The 21137-nt window shown below is 37.5% G+C and overlaps 1 protein-coding gene across 2 annotated transcripts; it reads right to left on the reverse strand.

Annotated features, from left to right (window-relative positions):
• Window positions 1-439: 439 nt before the first annotated feature.
• Window positions 440-14640, reverse strand: LOC106074610 (uncharacterized). 2 transcript variants are annotated; one of them, XM_056045036.1, is made up of 8 exons: window positions 14426-14640; window positions 12423-12580; window positions 6868-7227; window positions 6597-6700; window positions 6318-6485; window positions 6078-6204; window positions 4363-4413; window positions 440-2839 (listed from the first exon to the last, which is right to left on the reverse strand). In XM_056045036.1, the coding sequence occupies exons 3-8, from the start codon at window positions 7157-7159 to the stop codon at window positions 1062-1064; spliced, it is 2520 nt and encodes an 839-aa protein (XP_055901011.1). In that variant the 5' UTR covers window positions 7160-7227; window positions 12423-12580; window positions 14426-14640; the 3' UTR covers window positions 440-1061. The 2 variants fall into 2 exon arrangements, with proteins under 2 accessions (XP_055901011.1, XP_055901010.1); XM_056045035.1 differs by lacking the exon at window positions 12423-12580 and having other exon boundaries at window positions 14426-14639.
• Between the last annotated feature and the right edge of the window lie 6497 nt (window positions 14641-21137).

Raw genomic sequence — 21137 nt, forward strand, 5'->3', positions numbered from 1 at the left:
TTAAAGTAGCATGGAAAAAGAACAGGGCAGAATGAGCAGGTTAAAGTAACATGGAAAAAGAACAGGGCAGAATGAGCAGGTTAAAGTAACATGGAGAGAGAACAGATCAGAATGAGCAGGTTAAAGTAGTATGGAAAAAGAACAGGGCAGAATGAGCAGGTTAAAGTAGCATGGAAAAAGAACAGGGCAGAATGAGTAGGTTAAAGTAACATGGAGAGAGAACAGATCAGAATGAGCAGGTTAAAGTAGCATGGAGAGAGAACATAGCCAATTGAGCAGGTTAAAGTAACAAGGAGAACAGAGCAGAATAAGCAATGCTAATTAACACTTTTTGTAAGTTTGGGTATATATATAAATGATAACAATAGTTACATAAATCACTTTAATATTATTCAAATTGGCTTATGTTGTTGTTTGAGTAAAAAGTCAACACATGATGTAAGTGTAGTATATTTAGCATTGGTTTAATGGTTCTTATACATATTTTGTCGATCTACAGGATTTAAGAGTGAATAAAATTAATGCAATTTGCCTAACTAAAAATGCAATGAATAAAATCAATGCAATTTGCCTAACTAAAAATGCAATGAATAAAATCAATGCAATTTGCCTAACTAAAAATGCTCTATATCAACATCTTGAATACTTTTGTTGTTTTTAATTAAATTATGCTAAGAATATTTGTCTCCATTCTGCCAGTCAGTTTGATCAACTAAATCAAAGTAGCAAAATAAGCATATTTCCAGTTGGTGAAAGCATTCCTTTAATCCATATGTACTCAACAGTATACAGTTACATGTATATATATATCTACTACATTTAAGATGACATGATACAGGGAATGTGATAGTCGTCTTGTAGTAATGTCCAACCTAGTTGTCAAATAGTTTCACAGTATATTACACATTTTCAGTACTTGTCAAAACCTATCAATACATTGTCAGTAAATAGCAGAGGTTGCTAAGCAATGTTCATGATATCACAAGAGTGTGTGTTCTAAGGCTGTTATATTAGAGACATTTATTTGGCACCTAGTTTAGCAACATAAATAATTATGCGCTTTAAAAACAATGTTTAGTTAAATCTTGTGTTAGTGAGAAACGGGATGTTTGAAAAGATTCATTCAAATTACCATTCAAATAAGTCTCGATACTGTCTAATAAACTTATGTCTAATGAGATAGCATCTGGAAGACTTGTGTCTAGTACATTTGAAATATGTTGATTATAAGCACTGTCATTGGGAATATCATTAAAAGAATTTTGTTGACTTTGTGGGTTTAAAGGAATATCATTTAACAAAATGGGTTGGTTCTGTGGACTGAGACTTTGATTGAAAGAAACAGGCTGGTCTGGTGTAACATCCAGGAAATATGTCATTCTATACTCCTTGGGGCTAGGGTTAGGGGTGGAGGACATAAATCTCCCCCCACCAGCAGGAGGAGTAATGGAACAATGCTCTGGATTTATGATTCTTTCATTTGATAACACAGAACTGGTGGATGGATTTAGAATCATATTTAAATCAGTTTCTTGTTTATTGTAATCAGATGAACTAATTATTTTTGGAGGAGAAACATCAGGTGTGCGCTGAACAAGAATTTGTTTCCTGCGTGATCTGGTATTTTTGTGTCCAATGTCTACTTGTTGAGTAGAAACAATTAGACTGCGATCATTTCTGGCTGAGTTGAAACTATTTCTGTTTTCTTTGAGGACAACAGGAGTTGCTATCTGATGAGTATCCTTAATACTGTTTGAGATATTTTCTATGCTCATAAGAGGTAGACCTTTGAGAGAGCTTTCCCCTAGTTTCAGTTTTTTGCATTTAGGCTCATTTTCTGTATTGCAACAAAGTCTTCTTTCTGAGTAATACATTTGTTTATTGGATTTCTTAATTCTGCAATCACAGGCAGGAGCTAATGTTAATCTGTTTCCAGTAGTAGACATATTCTTTTGCCCTTCATTAGGCAAATTGTTTTCTACTGAATATCTTTCTGAATGTGGACTAAATGTTGGACTTAACATGTCTACACTTGAAGTGAAAAACTGATTTTCAGAAACACTGTTTTTAGCGGTCTTTAAATGAAAAACAATTTTGGTCTCTTGTTTACTGTCCCCATCCAAGATTTGTATATCAATCGGTTCCAATGCTGCATATTTAGAGCCATTCAGCAAAGACTTCCTGTTATCAAAAGAAGTTTGGCTTGTTGTGACTTTCTGACGCTGTCTAGATGACTTTCTACTTTTTCCTAGTATGATTCTTGGATGGCTTACTGAAGACACTTTTCCAGTCTGCTGTTTAAAATTGGGACGATGAGCAGATACTGACTCTTGACTTTGTGGAGCTTTAGTAACTGTTGGGGAAGTAAGCAAAGAAATGGAATCAGATGATCCAAGGGAGGTTACAACACCAGATGATGATCCAAGGGAGGTTACAACACCAGATGATGATCCAAGGGAGGTTACAACACCAGATGATGATCCAAGGGAGGTTACAACACCAGATGATGATCCATGGGATGCTAATGATCCAAGAGAGCTTTTTTGACCAACTGTTGACCCAACCAAAACCACAGAACCAGTTAAAGATTCAAGTGAGGCTATGGAACCAACTGAGGCTGAAGGCCTAATTGATGACTGGATCTGCTGAGGAAAAGGGGACATAGGCTGAGTTGATGATGAAAACATTTGATGGCCAAGGGATGCAATTGGCCTACTTTGTGGCAAAAGGTTATGTCCAAAAGAGGGGGAAAGGTGAGAAGAAGATTGCAAAATTTGATGTCCAAGTGATGTAAGAGGAACAAGAGCAAAATTAGCTTTTGGCAAAATGGGCTTGAGACCTGTGGGAGAAAAAAACAAAACATCAAGAACCAATCTGGCTCAGAATAAGGAGAATGTCATGACAAAAGAGGGGGGAGGGGAGGGCGAAGCCAGTTAATTTATTAATCAAGGAAGGGTTTTCTTTGAATTGTAAATATTATTCCATGTTTGATTATTATTATTATATTAAAATATTATTAAAACATTTTTAGTTAGCAACATTGTTTCATCTTCTAATAAGGACCTATAAAAATGTATACCGGTACCATTTTCACAAGAGAGGTCTGCAACAATATCAAGCCAACTTTTGAAGTAGACATTTCAAAATTATCCACAAACGTTTTTTTCTTTCATATTTCTTATGTCAAAATGATGCAAAAATGCACTGCCTCCATATTTATTAGACTTAATTAGACCTGCGAATAACACTTCAATAATTTTTTTGATATCTGCTCCTCTTACTATGAGAAAAAGGAATCATAAACAAGAGAAAGAATTTCTGAAGTTCAGATTGCATAAAAATGCTATAGGCCAGGACCCACTGAGGCAGCTTACAGCGTTCCCCCAGTCCCCCTTGCTGGGTGGAGGGAAAGCCTGCTGCATCACTATCCCGTAAGCACTTTTTCTAGTATGTATTAAACTTAAAAATAACATATTCATATCAAATGATACTATGATAACGGCTTTACCCAATTTGTTAAAAAGTAGTCCTTTAACAGAGATACAATTAGGTACTTTTTGTCTTTTTTAGTTTTAGGGCCATCGGGTTGTGGGAGGGACATTAAACATACACTATGGTCTCCGCCATGATCTAAGGAACATTTATGCCAAGTTTTATCAAGATTGGTCAAAGAGTTTTGATTTTTATTTGGGACATACATACATACCTAAGCCTTACTTTGTACTTTATATTTTTGATAACCTAGATTTGGACCTAGTAAGTAATACAAATCAGTGATACAGGAGAGATGCAAGCAAAATTGTATCTATGAAACTAATGAAATTAATAGTGTAAATTGCTGTTCATTACTCTAAATTATAAAATTATTACAAGGCAATTTTACTATTATTTTTAGCATTTTGTAACTACGACTGATAAAATGTAGTAGTTTTGAGTTTTTTTTACTGTATTATAAAATCTCATGTAAATCAGAGATAAAAACAATATTTAGTATGTGTATTATCAATAACAAAAATGAAAAAAAAAAAAAAAAAAAAACGAAAAAAAAAACATAAGCCAACAGCCAAATAAATGTTGCTAAAAAAATGTTTGTTGTTTTGTTGAGAACCTTTTCCAGAAATGATGAAAGTTACATAACAAGAGAACAAGTTAAAATGTAGTAGGAGTAATGATACACACAATCAAAATGATTTAGAATTACTAATATTCATGTTTTCAAGGCTGTTGATTATGATAAAAAGCTGATTATGTCATGGTTTTCCTAAACATTGGTTAAATTGTGCTGGGCACTGCTCAGAACAGAGATTTCACTTATTTGAACATTCATCTATTTGATTACTTGTGTGACTAGAGAAAACTCACCTTTTTTTGAGGTGGTGCTCACATTAGGTACTTGAGTTTTTTTTGTTACATCTGAAAATATCAATAAGAAAATGATAGTTTATTTTACAGTGCAGATATATCCATTTCAAAAATAGACAGCTCAAAAAAAAATAAATTTATGATATACTCTGTATGTGAAAAAGAAAAGTAAGAAAGGCAAAAGATTACACCAAGGATAGGACTGACTTAGGAAATGGTGTCCCAACTATTACACCATAGAATTATGGGAAATCATGTGTGTTTCCGTAAAAGTCTAGAGCATGTGTCTTTCTCAGCCTCTTGATTGGAAAACATTAAATCAAAATTACAAAGACACAATATCTACTTCCTTCCCAAAGCTGAGTAAGTGAAGTTTGACTTCACCTATTCAAAACAATAAAGGACAATGATACAACCTGCACAATCCACCATAACTTGTTGAGGCCTTTTTGGCCCATATCATAGGAAGGTCCAGTCAGGGCGCCTCATTCGCTCCCAGACTTTTCTAGAGTCTTTTTATTTGTCTTAACACTGAAACCATTTTTCAACATCTATTTTTTGAATGGTTGCTCCACCATGATGGCGTCTGTATATTGCAAATATGACATTCTGTGTTGCTGTCTGCTGCCTCTCTCAGGAGTCAATTGCTTTCAACAAAAATGTTACCTCCATCAAAGATATTACCGCAAGGACCATGAAGTTTGACATAGTCAAAGCTGGGGAAATCCATGCAAACTCTGTAGCTGGTTATTCCAGAGTTTACTGAAGCTGACCCATCAGTATTTGCAATGAAATGTGTCACAGATTGGTAGATGCGTGCAGTAGCTTTGTGGCCTTAGGGTCTATTTATTTCAAAAGAATATCTTGGGCTGTGGAACAGCACCAAGGCGAAGACGGTGGAGGTGTTTATTTACCTGAAGGTAAGTCAGTAAGCCTAGTGGCGTTGTGCTTAAACGATTACATCCAAAAATATGATTTCTGCATCAGTACCCATCTATTAATCTTTTAGCTGGCAAATATTTATCTTTTGTACCAAACAAATTAGATTTCCACTTCCCAAAGTTTAATGGACCTACATTTGCCCTTATTTCAACAGTGTCTTATATTTGGAGTCCACATCGATGTCTTATCCAGTCTACAGAAAAGTATTGAAGACTACTAAACTTTTTAAGTAACTAGCTCCAGAGCTAAATTACTACTCTAGAAATTTTTTTCTAAATTATAAGTTAGTACTTATTCAATTAGATCCCACAGAATAAACCAAAGTCTGAAATTTTTACCTTCCAGGACTTAAAAATTTTGAAAACCTTTTATAGTGAGTTACTTATCAAAGTAATTCAAGAAAGTTTGTTCATCTCACCAACAACAGCCACAGAAGTCAGTGCAAAGACAAACATTTTAGAAGCTATTACATTTGAGGGTGACAGCTGATGAATAAAAGCCAAGAGGCAGTCTTACTTATTTTAATCATTTTGGTTATTGAACAATTAGACAGGCAAGTGCATACCTTAAAAAAAAAAAAGCTGGATATTCAAATGTTGACAAGAATCATGAAAAATGTATTATTGTGTTTTGTGTACGCCAAGACAGTGATGAGAAACTAGTTTATTTAGTTTCCACAGCATTAAATAAATAGCGACCTGTAACACAAATAATAATAAACTTAGCACTAATGAAAAAAGCGCCTTTAAAAGCCTAATGGAATCAACACTCACATTGGGTTTTAGGAAGCTTCATGTGATATTTTCTAGCATAATCAGCTAGTTTCCATTTAGCTCCTTTCTTTTTGCCTTCAATTTTCATAAAATCAGCATGTAGGGACAGATTGTGTCGCACTGAGTTCTGCGGATAATAGAAACACAAATACAAACTAGTTAAAGAATCTGTGATCCCTGTCAACTACAGACAAGAAAAGGAGAATCACTGCTCAACACAAAAACTGAATACATTGCTACCTTCCAACTCTCTTTAGCCTTATATTTAAAAAATGGAAACTGTGTTTCAATCCAAGAAATGATTTCCTGAAAAGTCATTTCACCATCTTTGGATGAGAGGATGGCCATCTTGATCAGATCCATATAGGAATACATTGGTCGCTCTAAAAGTGCAGATCTGGTGGAGAGCTGAAAGGATCATTTTAAAATTTAGCTTTGAACTATGGTACTGTTCATTGTACTAGTAAATAAAAGTTTTAGGCACAAAATGTTAAAGAAAAAAAAAAAACTTTGACTAACCTGATGTGGATCAGCACCAGACTCTGTTGAACTCTCAGATCTTAGGAAATCCTGATTTTGTTTCGTTGTTGACAAGAAGTTCTCCAATCTAATTTGAGCAGCAACTAATGAATGAAATCAACTCTTACAGAAACATACAATATCATATCACTTGGATGTAATAAAATCATTTTGAAGCTAACAATACTTATATAGAATATAAATAGAGATGAAAAAGGATTTTAAAATGCATCTTGATTATGAAAATCAAATACAAATAAGAATATATAACCTGCAGTAAAATCCTGATTTAATCGTCTAGGAAGAGATTTGTGTCCTACTGTGTTGGGAGTGGAGTCTGTAGGATTGCAATGCCATGTTGGGGAAGAGAAACCTGAATCTGGAGAGGTCACAATATTAGCAAGCATTGGTGTTTCAGTCATGGACAATGATGTTCTGGATATGGTGGGGGATGTAGCCTGGTTAGTGAATACTCCCTGAACTAAAGGTGACGAGTGACAGGTCATAGCTGCGCTGACTGTTGATAGTTTTTGTAACTGTCTTTGAATTTTTGTTTTAGGCATATTGAGAACACCACCAGACTAGGAGATGCTTTAAATTATTCCAACTCTTTTAGTAATCTTAATTTGAACTGTGAAGAAATAAAGTCAAACGTGTTGATTACGTTGAAATTAAATGATTATTAAAAAAAAACAAAAAAAAACAGAAATAGCCTAGAGATAAAATATAGAAATTGAGAAGGAAAAAAATATCAGCAACTTTTACTCTCTTATCTTTTAAACTACAGATGTTACTTCAAATAAGATGATTATGTCCTATGTCAATCTAGTCATGTATGTTAATCAATGACTTTAACTCTGACAAGTCATTGGTTTTCATGATTGACTCAAGCAACCCATTCCATGCTCTAATAACACTAGGGAAGAAGAAGTATTTGTACAAAGTTGTCCTAGCAAAAGGAACAAGGAATGTGCCTTTATATTTGTGTCTGAAGTCTGAAGTAGGTTTTGTTTTAGTATTTCAAAACTATGGTTCAGTGTTTTATGTATAATTACTACTTTACTTTTAAGGGTCTCTAAATTTTATGATTTTACTAAAGATATTACACATGATCTATATTTCCTAAAGCCATGTTGGTAGGAAGTAAGGACATTGTGTTTGTCTAAGTGGTTTATCATGTTGCTACATATTATGTTTTCTAGGATTTTTCATTGATACTGGTATGTAATTTCCTGGGTCAGATTTTTCTACATTTTTAAATACGGGAGGGATGTTATCTTCTTTCCAGTCTCTTGGTGCTTTGCCCTGATTAAGAATGAAAAAGTATTATGAACACTGGTGCTAGCTCATTGCTTAGTTCTTTGAGTAATCTAGCTGAAATACCATCAGGTCCAGATGCTTTATTTGGTTTATTATTATTATTTTTGGATCCCCTTTTCTTGTATATTTATATCTCCTATGTTTTCGACTTGGTTCAAATTCAGTAATATGTCTTTGTCTCCTAGGGTTGAGAATGCTGATGCAAATTATTTATTTAGAATGTTAGCTTTAGTTTCATTATCATTTTGCATTAAGTTTTCTTAAATTTTATATACGACTATAAGTTTTTATTTTTGTTGTTATATATCATACTGTTTATGTATTCACTCTGCAGTTGTCTGCTGACTATTTGGGTTAGGTGTTTAAATTTAATATACTTATTGTAAACTCTTTCTGCCTTAGTTGCTTTAAATTTTCTATATAGGTTTTCCTTCTGTTTGCAAAATTTCTTTAAATTATTATTAAACCAGCAATTATTTATTTTGTTTCATGATTATTTAGTTGGCATTTGATTTTCTATAATGTTTTAAGTTGGCTTTTAATGAAATTCCAGAGGTCATCAATGTCTTTTTCTGATAAGAATGTTGAAAGTTTAATGCTGTTTGGTATAATTGTGTTAGGTTGCATTTGTTCCAGAGTAAGATTTTTCTTTTGGGTTTTATATTGGCTACTGCTTTTATTTGACTGTTTTTAACTACCAAGGTCAAACAGTACAGTCCAGTTAGGCTGTTTTAACACACTTTTAACATTAAAGGATGACATTCTTCTTAGTCACCTTAATTTGCCCTTTTTTGGTGATGTAATCTGTGTTTTCAATCAAATTTAATTTTATTGCCTAACACAGTTCCAAGGTACTTAAAGCTTTGAACTATTTCTATGCTCTCCCCCAGCTACTGAAACAATATCATTTTCTTTCTTTTCCTTTCAGAAGTTGATAATCATTTCTTTAGTTTTATGACATTCAATATTAAAAATTGTCACTACAGTATTTTTCAATATCATTTATTTCTCTTAAATAATGATTTACGTCCGCGCTCTCTAAGAGCAGGACAAGAAGAGCCACACGTCATCTGCAAACTTTAAGAAACAAAAAGGACTAAATGCTTGAAGATCATTGGAATATAGAATGTACCACAATGTCGATGTCACAGCTTCTTGGGGTGCTTCTGTATTAACAATACATGTTAGATACTGTGCTGTTAACCCTAACTCTCTGAGGTCTCAGTGTCAAAAATTCATTAGCCCATAGAATTATATATGTGTACTTATCTTCATTGCTTTCAGTTTTTAAATAAGGATATATATATATGGCTCCTCATGTCTCGGAAGACAATGGATGCACCCAGGTGAATCACTGGCTTTGGTTTCGTCTTGAAACGGGGCAGAATCTGGTGTGACTGATCAAGCCAATTCTCGAGCGGCAGAGTTTGCCCCAGTTCATGCATGTATATGCATCTGTCCTAGGGCTAGCTGACAGGGCAGCTTTCTTTTACTTTCTCTTGACTGATGCAGCTTTGTTTCTTTGCACTCTGTGAAGTTTGTACCAACACGTACAGTCTGTCTCCATGCTGTCTGGTCTTGGGCTATCTCCTCCCACATTATTTGTTCGATGCCCGTGACTTTCATGTCTCGCTTACAGACATTTTTGTAGGTTAGTCTTGGGCGTCCTTAAGTCTGACTACCTCTGCAAGCTCAGCGTATAGGATGTCTTGAGAGATTCTTCTATCTGGCATGCGAGTGACATGACTGTGTAAGAAGAGCATAGATGCTGTGCATATTGGCCCGTTTCAGAACATCCCGGTTTGAGACATGATCCCTCCAGGAGATGCACATTGTGGAAAATTTAATCTGTGTTCCTGACGCATGTAAGTTGCCAAGCTCTCACTGCCATAAAGAAATGTGCTCAGAACGCAGGCATTGTAGACTAGGATTTTGGTTGCCATAGTCAATTCTGTATTTTCCCAGACGTGCTTGGAGAGTTTTGCCATTGCTGCAGAAGCCTTTCCTTATATTTTTGTCACCTCAGTGTCTAAATATAGGTTGCTGGCTATTATTGTTCCCAAGTATGTGAATTCCTGCACCACTGTAAGTGTGTGATTTCCAATACATATCACTGGTATTTCTGCGACATCTTGTGCCAGGATTTGATCATTTCGGTCTTGGAGAGGCTTATTGTAAAGCTAAACTCTTGACAAGCATCTGTCAGAGCATTCACAAGCCTCTGCAATCCTTTTTGTGAGTGAGATATGAGTGCCACATCATCTGCGAACAGCAGTTCCCTATTCAAGATACACAGCCTCTTCATTTCTGCTTTAAGGCTTTCCATTGGATCTACTGTGGATATATATTCCATCTTCCAGGGATTTAAAATCACAGGTGAGTACCACTAAAAAGAAGATGCCGAATAGTGTTGGAGCCAGAACTTATCCTTGTTTTACTCCGCTCTTGATGGAGAATGGATTAGAGGCAGAACTGTCAAACTGTACGGTGCCCTGCACATTTTCATGAAAAGCTGACACTAGTTTCTGTACCTTGGACAGCCAGTTCTCTCTAATACGGCAAACAGGACAGTTCTGCTGATACGGTAAAACGCCTAGGTCAAGTCAATAAAAGCTATAAAGGATAAGGATAAAATGGATTTGGATTGTGTTGAAAGCAGATGAGAGACATCATTCTTGCATAAGTATTGTGTGAGCCGCAGTGTTTGTAAATACAATTTAAAATGTATAGTGTAGCATCATCTACACCTTTTCCCTTTTGGTATGCAAATTGTATTGAGTTTTTCTAAACATTTAAAAACAATTGATGTCAGTGATACAGGTCTGTAGTCATTCATTTCCATTGGTTTAACAACCTTTGGGACAGGTATAATTGCGGAGGATTTCCACAGGGATGAAATCTCGTGGTTGTTTAGGAAAGTATAGAAAATGTCTACATAGGTTCAGCCAGTTGTTCTGCATATTTTTTTAAGACTCGCCCTTTTATTCCATCAGGCCCACAAGCTTTCATTGGGTTGACTTTTTTGCTGTTTAGTTATTTCTAATTACAGTTACTTCTTGCAAGGCTTTGAGTCGTTCGTTGTTAGAATTATTAGTGTCAAAATGAGAGTAAAAAAGTCATTAAGTTCATAAGCAAGTGTTTCTTTGTTGCTAGTGACAAGATTCTTTTTAGCTCTGACCTGTGTTCCTGTCATTCTGTTCATAATATTCCTTGCCTGTCTGATAATTATAAATCTAGTACTGTATAATACTATTGATTATTAACAGTATATTATTAATTAATTTTAATTAAATTAGATCTAGATCTAACCTAATATAATCTAAAAGTAGAATTTAGAAAGTTCAATAGATTTAGCCCTAGTGATTGATGAACTAAGACTCTTAGATAAGACTTAAATTAAAATGACTAAGTAAAATATGAAGCTAGATCTAGATATAGTAATATAGTAAGAATTGTATCTAGAATCTAGTCAATCTAGTCTAGATCTAAATCTGGACTAATTCTAGTTCTAACATCTAGACTAATCAGTACCAGGTGACCGAGCCTCCCTCGTTTAAAATAATTTGTTGAGGAGATATATTTACTTATTTTGGATCAGGTCAAGACTCCCAATTCGAAAAGTTGCTTTCGTGTTCTTTTAGTTCTAAATGTCAATGTACATGGTGAATACAAAACAAAGTCTCTTAAGTCCCCATTTAAAACATGCTGGTATGGACATTATAGAGGGACTTCTTATGGTCCAACAGTTACGCTGGAGAAAGCACTATGATCCCGTATGGGGGGATGAGCGTTTGCAAAAGGCAGGGTTTTTTTGTGAGCTGAAAGGTGGTAGATGTAACAGAGATGTCCCACAGACACTTTAAAGACAAGCTTAGGCACCAACTTCCTTTAACTGACATAGAAGAAGGTATCTGACTGCAGGTGGCTTCAGAATGAGATAGCTCAGAGAGTTTTTATAAAGGCCGCAGGATACACAAAAGAAAACCCACTGCCAAGGACAGATGTAGATGGCGAAAAGAGCATCTAAATCGACCACCGGCATATAATGTTTATGTTTGCGTTGGATGTGGCAAACTATATGGGTCGCAGCTGGTGCTGAGTATTCACATAAAATATTGCACTCCTACTTAATCATGAGATATATATATAATATATCTAATCTCTAGATTCTGCTAGATCTATTATGTTATTATATTTGAATTTTAAAGTATAGATCTACTCTAGAATTGTATTACTCCTCCTACTAGTCCTACTCTAGATAAGAATTTTAGATCTAGACTATATTTTCTTCTATATAGATAATAATACAATTTATATAATATAGACTTTATTCACTTTATAGTTTATAGAGTCTAGACCATTCTAGTTATGTAGTGTCACTAGATCTAGATTAACAGATCTAGATCTATATAGACTCAGTCACTACATAACTAGATCTAGATATATATCAATTATATTGTAATAACTGAAAGGAGGCAACTCAACGAGACATTGATGTTTATTTACATGAAGACATGACAAATACATAGGACATCTGCCTTGCGCACAGCATATTCATAATATTCATATCGGCTCTAGACTTGGGCCAAAATTGTTTTCTCTTCTCCTCTAATGTCAACATCCTTCCTAGTCTAGTCACTAATAGTGCGTACCTTCTGCACTATCTTGGATGGTGGTGTGCATGGCAGGGTTATAACAATATTATTATTATTTTTAAATCTAGATCTATATCTATAATCTCTTCTATTATTTAATTTATTATTATAATAAATAATTATTCTAAGTCGTAGTCTTTATCTAAGACTAATAATAAATAATATTATAATATTAACATCATGATCATGAGCGTCTAATTATAACTTATAATATATATATATATAACAAGGCTTGTCTTCAAGTCCAAAGATCAGTGAGATATATCTAATAGTCAATATTAAATTATATAGAATAGATCTAGATCTAATCATTATAAATATTAATGTAGAGGTAGAATTAAAATCTAGATTCTTCTAGATCTACAATCTAGACTTTGTCTAGATATATAAATTTATGTAATATTATATCTTGAATTCTAGATAGATCTAGTCAAATCTAGTGACTAGCTAGTGTCTCATAGTCATAGATTGAATACTATTAATTTAGTATTATATAGATCTAGACTGTCTAGAGAGTCTTTTGCTATTAGTAATCATAATGTCTTCTATAACGTATAAACTATAAAAGTCTAATAGTCTATAAAGTATAATAGAGTCTATGTCTATATATTTATTATTTAATCATATTTAATTATCATTTTAGTGTGTTAGTAGTTTAGTTACAATTTAGCTGAGTAGATCTATAGACTGACTATTAAACTATAGTAGAGTCTAGATCTATCATACGCGAGCACGTTGCCCTGCCTCATCGTGGCACTCGCGTGGAAAAGGCCATTAGAGGAAGTGGCTAGGCTAAATGGGTAGCAACACAAGACTCCCGTGGGGATGCCCACGGGTAGACGAGAGTCCACCCATTGTACGGTCAGGGTTGTAAAAAAGTCCCCACAAACACGTCCCACATCCATGCGCTGTTCCTCAAAGGGACCGTTACATAAATGGCGGGTCCCGCACAGCTAGCTTGGTACAATGAAGGAAAATGGCGGAGGCTCCCGGTGCCCTTGGCCTTCGGCCATGTGCAGCCAAGCATGCGTCGGGGCCAAAGACATTGGAAACAGCAATGTTTTACATAGGCATTGACTCTGGTCTCTCTCAAACAGAACTGTGTTCTCACAGGCTTGTTTTTTTTTACTGTTTGGCGTCCAAACAGGTTTTTTTTCAAACTTAGAGCTCGAAGAGCCTTCGGCTCAGCTCTTGGACATCAACAAGATCTATCATAAATGCTTGTTTGTTTGTGAAATGTTTTACATGTTTCGGATGTTCCTTCAGAGTTGAAGATAGTTTACTTCCTAGTCCAAACCTCCCGCAGGACGACGGGGGATGAGAGCGGGCAGGGTTTGAACCCTCGACCGTCGATAAATCCGAACGACAGTTCAGCGTGCAAACCTCATGACCAGGCAGCCATCCATGATTATCATAGAGTGACAGTGTTACTAAGAGTAGAGTAGAGTATCATCATGATAATCATGTATCTACAGTATGATAGAGTCTATGATAGATCTAGAGACTTAGAGTATTCTCAGTATAGAGTATAGATCATAGAGTATATATATATAGATCTAGTATAGTCAGTATATATTATATAGATAATACTAATAATACATAGACTAGTATATATTATACTTAGTCTAATTATTTATAGAAATAGACTTTAAATTAATCACTTTTATACTAATTTATTATTTATAGTTTAAATAGTATAATTCTATAATTACTATAAATTTAATTATAATAGAGTCTAAGTCGACTCTAAGTAATACTAAATTATTAATTATAGTAATAGAGTATAGTAGACTATACTATAGAGTATAGAATAGAGTCATAGATCTAGATCAACTTCAAGATATCTAGTAATACCTTAACTGTAACTTAGATCTAGATTTTTAATTTAACCCCCTAAAAGATCTAGAAATCTAGATCAATCAATATCATAGATCTAGAGTCTATAGAGTCTAGATCTATCATATGGAATATGATGAGAATGATTATGATGTTCGAACTTCGTGCCAAACAGGAAGCTCATTAAATCTAGATCTATATATAGGTCTGTGATTCTAACATATCGGTAGATATCTGTATTATATATACATTATACACACTTATATAGGTCTGTAACTTATTATTGCAATCCAACATTTTAGGTCAGTGCACTTATATTGTAATAAGGCTTAGAGTCCGAAGATAAATGAGGAATGCAGTATTTCCCGTGGCTTCGCAGCCCCAGCTGTGACCTTCATATTTTGCCACCCCCAGAGCAAACATAACTATTGTCCGCCGGTGGTCGATTAAGATTTTCTTTTCGCCGTCTGCGTTTGTCCTCGGCAGCGGATTTTCCTTTGGTGTCAAAAGTGTATCCCGCGGCCTTTGTGAGTGACCTCCAGCTGTCTCGTTCTGAGGCCGCATGCAACCAGGAGTTCTCTTCTATGTCAGCTAAGGAAAGTTGACGCCTCAGCTGGTATTTGAAGCGTTTCCGCGGGGCGCCTTTTAGCTCAACAAATAAAGACTGCTTTTGGTATACTTTCTTCCCCCATACGGGATACGTGCCCTGCCCAGCGTGACAGTTGGACCAGTGGCGTCACTGGGGGGGGGGGGGAGGTGCGGGCCGCACCGAGTGACACTTTTCCAATTGCAACTTTTAAAAATTAAAATTGCTACCTCGAATGTTTCTCACCGTTTAGTATCAGAATGCCCCAAGCCTTCTTAATTTTATTCTATTTGATTGTACTATTCCTATTATGAGAAAAATAATGCATTGTAGACGCCAGTAGAAAGAGTTTCTGAAGCCCGGAGTCTGGGAGCGCATGAGGCGCCCTGACCTCACTTTGCCGTGGTGGAGGCTGTCCAGGCCTGAGCAAGCTATTATAGCACAGTGCAGGACAGACCACTGTCCTGTTGGCTCATATTTCTCACGGCTATGGCCAAATTTCGATTCAGGTGCCCCCGCTGCGGGTAAGAAGATGAAACCGTGCCTCATATTCTGTTTGACTGCCCCATACTTGCTGATATCCGCCTCAACAGGTCTGGGAAACCAAAAATTATCGACCTGTATGATGACGTGTATGCACTACGCAAGCCAGCAGGGTTTCTGTCCAGGGCTTTTGCAAGAAAGGACTTAAGCCTCTCAAGCCCTCACTCAAATGGAGTTTGATGATGATGATGATGAAGCACAGAAATGTAGAAAACGCTTGGCGCCGGGCTTCACCCTGGACAACTCTGAGTGAGCTTATGGCGCTTCCCCCTAACATCTTATCTGACCAGCTGAGTGGCGAACGTAGGATGTAGTGTTGAGAAACACATAGGCTTAAGGCCTAAGGGTCCTCTGGCGCCATTCGACGCCTAGGGCTACAAGCTCTCTCAACAGAAATCAGTCTAAGGCTACTTTCACAACCACTTTCCAGCTTGTTCTCACAAAAATCAGGTGTGACGCTATGTTAGACATGGACGGACATGTTTTTGCGTTCCTCTTTTCGGCTTTCATGTTAATGCTGACTTTGGTAAACGTGCTTGGTCTTGCCTAATGATATGTCTCACAAATGTTAATCGACGTTCAGTCTCCACTTTCCTTATCGAATGCCTGTGCGGGAAAAGATTTCTTTATTGGTAACATTATCACGGTATGCTATTCGTAGGATTCTTCTCAGCCATCACTGCTCAACCTCATTTCAACATTCCACGTCTCGAAGCGTAGGAAGCCGTTGGAACAATAATTGTATTGAGTAGGAGGTTTTTTTTTTATCTCTAGGCTAATTGATTTGCTTGTTCAGATAGGCCGTACTTTTTGAAAGAAGGCTGCTTTCCAATTCAACATGCAACACCATGATATGCATCTCCATTCCTTGAGATAACACTGCCTAATTATGTGAACTTTTCTATTTGTTCAAGATCTGTAGGACAAGTGAAGACATCGCTGTTTGTAGTGCGGTCTTGAATAGATCTACAAAATACATCTAATAGTAATAGTTTGTTTTACTTGTCTTATTTCTACCTTGTAAAACTCGATAAGAAGCTTATCTTATCTTATGTAATACAGAAGTTACTTCAAAAAAATAGATGATTACGTCCTACGCGTCATGCATATTAACCAATGACTTAAATTCTGCCAAGTCACTTGTTTTCCTGGCTAGCTAAGGCAACCCATTCCATGCTCTAATAACACCAGGGAAGAAGGAGTATTTGTACAAATTTGTCCTAGCATATGGGACGAGGAATGTGCCTATATCTTTGTGTCTTTCAGAGTATTTTATTAAATTTTTTTTTTTTTTTTTTTTTTGAAGATTATGGTTCAGTGTTGGTCTGGATAGATAAAAATCCTAATAGTTAACACAATCTCAACTAACTGCGATTTAAGCATGTGAGACATGGAAGTCATGTAAAACTTGAGAGAAGGTTCAACCCCCTAATAGTTAACACAATCTCAACTGACTGTGATTTGTGCATGTGAGACATGGAAGTCATGTAAAACTCGAGAGAAGGTTCAACCCCCTCCCAATAAAAATCGCTGGGCCTTATTAATACAGTATAGATCTATGTGCGAGAATATAAGCAAGTTTGAAGAAAAAAGTGAAGTACTGTCAAAAGATTCCAGGAGGGTGAGGTTCAACCCCCATACGATAAAAAAAAATTATATCCATAGTTAGGCCTTCTATAGTTCGTCCATCGTGGTTCGATGATGACCACTTTTTTAAAATTTGACTTTTTTTTTTCTGACGCTTTTCTACTGCCAGCGCTGTTCTCTTGTCCTCTGCAATTTGTGCGCCAGTTTTCACAGCGCGACGCCGTGATGCTCTGTCATGTGCTTCTGTCTCCCAGGTGGCTGGGTCAATGCTGAAGGCTTTCAGAATATCTCTGAAGCGTTTTCTTTGCCCACCTTGTGAGCGCTTGCTTCCCTTAATTTGCCACACAGGAGTCGTTTAGGGATGCGACGGTCTTGTTTCTGAAGACGTGTCCTGTCCATCGCAGCTGGGGCTTTATCAGGATTGAGTTTGAGTTTTTGGCACATCGGCACAATTTAGGCCATGTCGTTCCCTTAATCCTTCAAGGATTAATTACTCTCCTTTACAAGAGCTAAATTCCATACAGTTAAATCATTAAAAACAAGGTCTATTCACAGTTAAAATAGTAAAGGTAGTAAAAATTTAATAATTTGGTAAAAATCTTATGTAAATATTATATGTTCACAATTCATAAATCAGATCGTAGACAACCCCACCTCCCGGACAAAGCCCAGTACCTTCCCAGGGTCGACATTGTCGAATAGTGTTTTTAAGTTGTGTGCTCTAAAAAAATTCTCCCTGACATACTTTGCAGGTAGAGCGTTAAGATGCGAGTGTGTCAAAAAGAAAAAAAAATCGTCAGGAGATGGTTTCGGCTGAAAACCAGTACAAGGTATTTTAAATATATCGATATCGATCAAAATAAACAGCATATAGGCTATATATATATTGTGGCACAGCAAACACACTTGGACCTAATGAACTTGTGGCACAGCAAACACACTTGTACCTAATGAACTTGTGGCACAGCAAACACACTCAGACCTAATGAACTTGTGGCACAGCAAACACACTTGGACCTAATGAACTTGTGGCACAGCAAACACACTTGGACCTAATGAACTTGTGGCATAGCAAACACACTTGGACCTAATGAACTTGTGGCACAGCAAACACACTTGGACCTAATGAACTTGTGGCACAGCAAACACACTCAGACCTAATGAACTTGTGGCACAGCAAACACACTCAGACCTAATGAACTTGTGGCACAGCAAACACACTTGGACCTAATGAACTTGTGGCACAGCAAACACACTTGGACCTAATGAACTTGTGGCACAGCAAACACACTCAGACCTAATGAACTTGTGGCACAGCAAACACACTCAGACCTAATGAACTTGTGGCACAGCAAACACACTTGGACCTAATGAACTTGTGGCACAGCAAACACACTTGGACCTAATGAACTTGTGGCACAGCAAACACACTTGGACCTAATGAACTTGTGGCATAGCAAACACACTTGGACCTAATGAACTTGTGGCACAGCAAACACACTTGGACCTAATGAACTTGTGGCACAGCAAACACACTCGGACCTAATGAACTTGTGGCACAGCAAACACACTTGGACCTAATGAACTTGTGGCACAGCAAACACACTTGGACCTAATGAACTTGTGGCACAGCAAACACACTTGGACCTAATGAACTTGTGGCACAGCAAACACACTTGGACCTAATGAACTTGTGGCACAGCAAACACACTTGGACCTAATGAACTTGTGGCACAGCAAACACACTTGGACCTAATGAACTTGTGGCATAGCAAACACACTTGGACCTAATGAACTTGTGGCACAGCAAACACACTTGGACCTAATGAACTTGTGGCACAGCAAACACACTCGGACCTAATGAACTTGTGGCACAGCAAACACACTTGGACCCAATGAACTTGTGGCACAGCAAACACACTTGGACCTAATGAACTTGTGGCACAGCAAACACACTTGGACCTAATGAACTTGTGGCACAGCAAACACACTTGGACCCAATGAACTGGTGGCACAGCAAACACACTTGAACCTAATGAACTTGTGGCACAGCAAACACACTTGGACCTAATGAACTGGTTGCACAGCAAACAGACTCAGACCTAATGAACTGGTGGCATAGCAAACACACTCAGACCTAATGAACTTGTGGCACAGCAAACACACTTGGACCTAATGAACTGGTGGCACAGCAAACACACTTGGACCTAATGAACTGGTGGCACAGCAAACAGACTCAGACCTAATGAACTTGTGGCATAGCAAACACACTTGGACCTAATGAACTTGTGGCACAGCAAACACACTTGGACCTAATGAACTTGTGGCACAGCAAACACACTTGGACCTAATGAACTTGTGGCACAGCAAACACACTTGGACCTAATGAAGTTGTGGCACAGCAAACACACTCGGACCTAATGAGCTTGTGGCACAGCAAACACACTTGGACCTAATGAACTTGTGGCACAGCAAACACACTTGGACCTAATGAACTTGTGGCATAGCAAACACACTTGGACCCAATGAACTGGTGGCACAGCAAACACGCTTGAACCTAATGAACTTGTGGCACAGCAAACACACTCAGACCTAATGAACTGGTGGCACAGCAAACAGACTCACACCTAATGAACTTGTGGCACAGCAAACACACTTGGACCTAATGAACTGGTGGCACAGCAAACACACTTGGACCTAATGAACTTGTGGCACAGCAAACACACTCGGACCTAATGAACTTGTGGCACAGCAAACACACTTGGACCTAATGAACTTGTGGCACAGCAAACACACTTGGACCTAATGAACTTGTGGCACAGCAAACACACTCGGACCTAATGAACTTGTGGCACAGCAAACACACTCGGACCTAATGAACTTGTGGCACAGCAAACACACTTGGACCTAATGAACTTGTGGCACAGCAAACACACTTGGACCTAATGAACTTGTGGCACAGCAAACACACTCGGACCTAATGAACTTGTGGCACAGCAAACAAACTTGGACCTAATGAACTTGTGGCACAGCAAACACACTTGGACCTAATGAACTTGTGGCACAGCAAACACACTCGGACCTAATGAACTTGTGGCACAGCAAACACACTCAGACCTAATGAACTTGTGGCACAGCAAACACACTTGGACCCAATGAACTGGTGGCACAGCAAACACACTTGAACCTAATGAACTTGTGGCACAGCAAACACACTTGGACCTAATGAACTGGTTGCACAGCAAACAGACTCAGACCTAATGAACTGGTGGCATAGCAAACACACTCAGACCTAATGAACTTGTGGCACAGCAAACACACTTGGACCTAATGAACTGGTGGCACAGCAAACACACTTGGACCTAATGAACTGGTGGCACAGCAAACAGACTCAGACCTAATGAACTTGTGGCATAGCAAACACACTTGGACCTAATGAACTTGTGGCACAGCAAACACACTTGGACCTAATGAACTTGTGGCACAGCAAACACACTTGGACCTAATGAACTTGTGGCACAGCAAACACACTTGGACCTAATGAAGTTGTGGCACAGCAAACACACTCGGACCTAATGAGCTTGTGGCACAGCAAACACACTTGGACCTAATGAACTTGTGGCACAGCAAACACACTCAGACCTAATGAACTTGTGGCACAGCAAACACACTCGGACCTAATGAACTTGTGGCACAGCAAACACACTTGGACCTAATGAACTGGTGGCACAGCAAACACACTTGGACCTAATGAACTTGTAGCACAGCAAACACACTTGGACCTAATGAACTGGTGGCACAGCAAACAGACTCAGACCTAATGAACTTGTGGCATAGCAAACACACTCAGACCTAATGAACTTGTGGCACAGCAAACACACTCAGACCTAATGAACTTGTGGCACAGCAAACACACTCAGACCTAATGAACTTGTGGCACAGCAAACCCACTTGGACCTAATGAACTTGTGGCACAGCAAACACACTTGGACCTAATGAACTTGTGGCACAGCA

Source organism: Biomphalaria glabrata, chromosome 10, assembly GCF_947242115.1.
Source record: "Biomphalaria glabrata chromosome 10, xgBioGlab47.1, whole genome shotgun sequence".
Classification (NCBI taxonomy): domain Eukaryota; kingdom Metazoa; phylum Mollusca; class Gastropoda; family Planorbidae; genus Biomphalaria; species Biomphalaria glabrata.

Coding starts and splice junctions, on each gene's coding strand:
- LOC106074610 (XM_056045036.1), bottom strand. CDS start 7,159: ATGCCTAAAACAAAAATTCAAAGACAGTTACAAAAACTATCAACAGTC. Junction 4,414..6,077: donor GAAGCTTCCTAAAACCCAAT/GTGAGTGTTGAT, acceptor TGATATTTTCAG/ATGTAACAAAAAAAACTCAA. Junction 2,840..4,362: donor GAGCACCACCTCAAAAAAAG/GTGAGTTTTCTC, acceptor TTTCTCCCACAG/GTCTCAAGCCCATTTTGCCA.